Consider the following 4187-nt stretch of genomic DNA (forward strand, 5'->3'; position numbering starts at 1 on the left):
CCAGTTTGAATAAAACTGTGCCGTTTTTTTTAAATTTAAAAAAATGAGAGCGTGCTGTGCAAGTTTCGTATGACTGGTCGCAGGGAATAAAGCCCCACTACCTGCGAGACTTTTCTCGTAAGCATGACGACACTTAAACGCAATGGGAACAAATGGGGATGTACACCAAAAAAGAAAAGATAGATAGAGAGAGAGAGAGAGAGGGAGAGAGAGAGAAAATATAGAGAGAGAGAGTGGGAGTTTCCGCGTAGACAGATGAGACTGAGAAGAGACTGTTAAGAAGAAGAAAAGAAACAAAGGAAAAGAAAAAGCCTTCTTTGGTTTCGATTTCTTAAATCTGAACGAGTAGTATAATAAACGCTTTCTTTTCGACACCTAAGCAACAAGGAAATCTGCTTCTTGCTTTCTTGACGATTCACACCGGCTATTCACACCACCCTCTCATAAATCTCTCTCTCTCTCTCGCTTTCTCTTTCCATCTTTCTCTCTCTTCGATCCATTTCCGCGAGCAGAATTAAAATATTACACTAGCTTTAGATTTTTCTGGGTTATTGTTATGGAGGGTCATCATCATCACCATCACCAACAGCAGCATCATATCGGCGTTAACGTTGACACGAGCGACAGATTTCCTCAATGGAGTCTCCAAGAAACGAAGGAGTTCTTGATGATCCGAGCAGAGCTGGATCGAAATTTCATGGAAACAAAGAGGAACAAGATTCTCTGGGAAGTCGTCGCCACAAAGATGAAGGAAAAGGGTTTCAATCGCAGCGCTGAGCAGTGCAAGTGCAAGTGGAAAAACCTCGTTACCCGTTATAAGGTACTTGATTAATTTCAAGATTATTATTATTATTATTATTATTTTTTGTGGATTAGGGAAAAAATTACTTACTTGGTGATTTTTAATACATAGGGGTGTGAGACAATGGAACCGGAAGCCACGCGGCAACAATTCCCATTTTACAATGAACTTCAAGCGATTTTCACTGCGCGGATGCAGATAATGTTATGGGCGGAAGCCGAAGGAGGGTCGAAAAAGAAGGCGGCGCAGCTGTCATCGGACGACGAGGAGGACAACGAAGAAAGTGAGGGAGAGAAGGGTAGCAGTAGGAAGAAGCAGATGACAAAAAAGGGGAAGAGTAATATTATTGGAAGTAGCAGTGGTGGTGGTGGGAATAATATGAACGGGTTGAAGGAGATATTAGATGAGTTCATGAAGCAACAGATGCAAATGGAGATGCAATGGAGGGAAGCGTTGGAGGCGAGGGAAAATGAGAGGAGGTTGAAGGAGATGGAGTGGAGGCGGACGATGGAAGCGCTGGAAAGCGAGAGAATAATGATGGAACAGAGGTGGAGAGAGAGGGAAGAGCAAAGGAGGATGAGAGAGGAGGCTAGGGCTGAGAAGAGGGACGCTCTAATCACAGCTCTTCTAAACAAGCTCAGGCGAGAGGGTATGTAGTCAGTCGCTTTTGTTTTTTTCCTTGTTTTGATCCAAAAGATCAGGAAGCTCTTGGAACTCTCATGTTGGAGATGTTTTGTTTCTTACGGCTCGTATGTTATATATATATGATCTCCTTCTCTTTTGCCCCCGCTGAGAGGCTTTCTTTTGCTAGTGAGAAATATTTAAAAAGCTTCCATGATCTCTTCATTTTATTTTAAGTAATTTTTATGCTCTTATAAGAATGGTCTGAATCATGCAGCTCTATTATCATTCATCCAAAAAAAAATTAAAAATAAAACATAATAATAAAAAATAAAAAAAATAAAAAAAAAAAGAGTAAAAACCACAAAACATTATGTTTGAGACAGTTATAACGTTAATGGTGCTTTCTTGCTAATGATTCTCAACCTCACGAAAGTGTCGTAACTTTCACTTAGATGCAGATTTGCTGTTTATATACACACACACACACACAAAGATCTCAGATCTTACCCTGTTTAATGAAGCTAGTCTCTGTCTACTGTTTTATAGACATTAGCCATCGATCAAACCTAGCTAGAAAGCTGTATAGAGGTCTTTATAATTATCGATCAAGGAATAAATTTAAGAAATTTCCAATATATATATTGTCCTTTTTTATGGTCTAGGTAGCAAAGTTGACGTTGTAAAAGATCTCAAATATATTTCAATAAATTCCATGCTGATAGATAAAGAAGAAGAGTCTGTGTATATATATGTTTGTATATATATATATATATATATATAGTAATCTCACAATGATAAGAAGAAAATGATGAATTGTAGTCTAGGAACTCTATGTATTAATATTGTTACTAAAGGGTTGTTGACTGCAGCTCAAGTATGTCTTCCATCCAAGTTGGTTGTATTAGGGCTCTAGCTATTAGGGTTTGAGTGTCTCTTAATCATCATTATCGCCCGTATATACTTCATTGTCTACTTAGTTGCCATCTAAAATCTTAATTGTCATAATGGTTAATAAGTTTTCTTAAGCCTTTGAAGGAGAAAAAGTTTAACAATTTCGTTTCATAAGCAATAATATGATCTTCCTCAAGGTGCCGGCGAGGAAAGGAAGATGCGCATGATATATTTGTTCAGCTTGTCATAAAGATCATCTAGATGATGGTTGTAGTAAAACTAACTTCCTTAATTTTGTTTTAAACTCTTGTATAATTCCAACAATTTATTTAAAAAAAAAAAAAAATCAACAATTAGCTAGATATATAAAACTCATATGTAGAAAAATAAATTCAATAATTAATTTGACACAAAAAATTGTTGAAATTATATAAAAGTTGTGTCAAGAGTTATACAATAATCATTTCTTTAAAGCTAAATATATTTAGTTAAAAGTTGAATTCAATTTCATTTGAAACTAGATCCATTGAAATTAAGATACATGCATGTTTCATTACAGGACACAAAGGACATGTGTCGTAATCCCAATGGTTCCAAGCCAAACCCTAAAACTAATTCGTTTCCTCTGGGAGTTAAGATGGGCATTAGTTTTTGATTTTTTGGTTTTTTCAACATTTGCATTAGTGTATAGAGTTGTCATGCAACCTTAATCATATGATTGATAAATGACTTGTAAAAGTAAATCTAGGAGAAAGATATGCATGTGACATGCTAGCTAGCTAGGAGTCAGGAGGCCAGGAGATCGAGCTAGGTACAGCTATCCTTCTCTTTTTTGAAATCAGCCAGCCTTTCTTGACACAGTTAAGCCTTGGTTGCTGCCCTTTAATTTGAAAGGTTCCTATAGTTAACATTTTCTGACTTTAACAAACATTTTACTCGCTAGCTAGGATTTGAAATCATGTGTTTGACATATCTATTGAAGTCCTTGGATATATACTTTACAGGAATTTATTTTACAATCTATAAAAATAATATATCACAAAAAAAAATGGAAAGAAAAAAAAATCGGTTACTATTTTCTTTAATTTGCAAGATGAGTTTGATGATTTAGATCGAACTAAGAATGAAATTAAGATTCGGATATGACCCTATATATTCTTGAAAATATTCGAGCAGTGCACGTCAAAGGATTTACATGTATTAATACAGTTTTTTGTTTTTCTAACTTATTGCTCATGATTATCAGGTAATTAGACAACTCGAGCTAAAAAGCTGTTGACTATCCAAGAACTTGTATACAATCATTTTCATTTTTCAATGTGCTAGCTTCTATTGAATTTTTCATTACTTGTATATATCTTAATTTGTAGCCATTGTGTGCAATTTCTCTAATATTAATGACTCATAAGAGTGAATATTCTCTCGGAAAACTTTAAGTCTCCTTTTTTTTTTTTTTTTTTTTTTTTTTTTTTTTTTATATCAATTTAATTATTACATTAAAATTACTTTTTAGATCTCCATAAAATGATCGAATATAGTTTTTGATTTCTCAATTTTTGTGATAGTGTTGAGACTAGCTATAATCATGATTTTTTTTTTCTCCCATAGACCAATATGTAGAGGATTTTGTAATTAGTGCCATCTAGTAGCATAGTGAATATTCGTGAAACATGCTTAATTGTTTCGATTTTTTGGTGTAAAATATCACATGTTCCATTTTATATCGGTTAACGAGACATATTTTAAGTAATTTGTTTTTTTTTAAATGGTCATGTCCAGTACTATTTAAATATATCACGTTAGCCGGTTTAAAATGAGTGCACGCAAGTGAAGAATATCATTATTCTATAAAAATTGTTTGTTCACAATG

General features: G+C 34.4%; 1 protein-coding gene across 1 annotated transcript; it reads left to right on the forward strand.

Moving 5' to 3' along the window:
* The first annotated feature begins 214 nt into the window (after window positions 1–214).
* Window positions 215–3721, forward strand: LOC133872364 (trihelix transcription factor GT-3b). The gene is made up of 3 exons (XM_062309862.1): window positions 215–820; window positions 914–1451; window positions 3564–3721. Exons 1-3 carry the CDS (start codon window positions 557–559, stop codon window positions 3569–3571), a joined length of 810 nt encoding a protein of 269 aa, XP_062165846.1. The 5' UTR covers window positions 215–556; the 3' UTR covers window positions 3572–3721.
* The last annotated feature ends 466 nt before the right edge of the window (window positions 3722–4187 follow it).

This window comes from Alnus glutinosa, chromosome 7, assembly GCF_958979055.1.
Source record: "Alnus glutinosa chromosome 7, dhAlnGlut1.1, whole genome shotgun sequence".
Classification (NCBI taxonomy): Eukaryota; Viridiplantae; Streptophyta; class Magnoliopsida; order Fagales; family Betulaceae; genus Alnus; species Alnus glutinosa.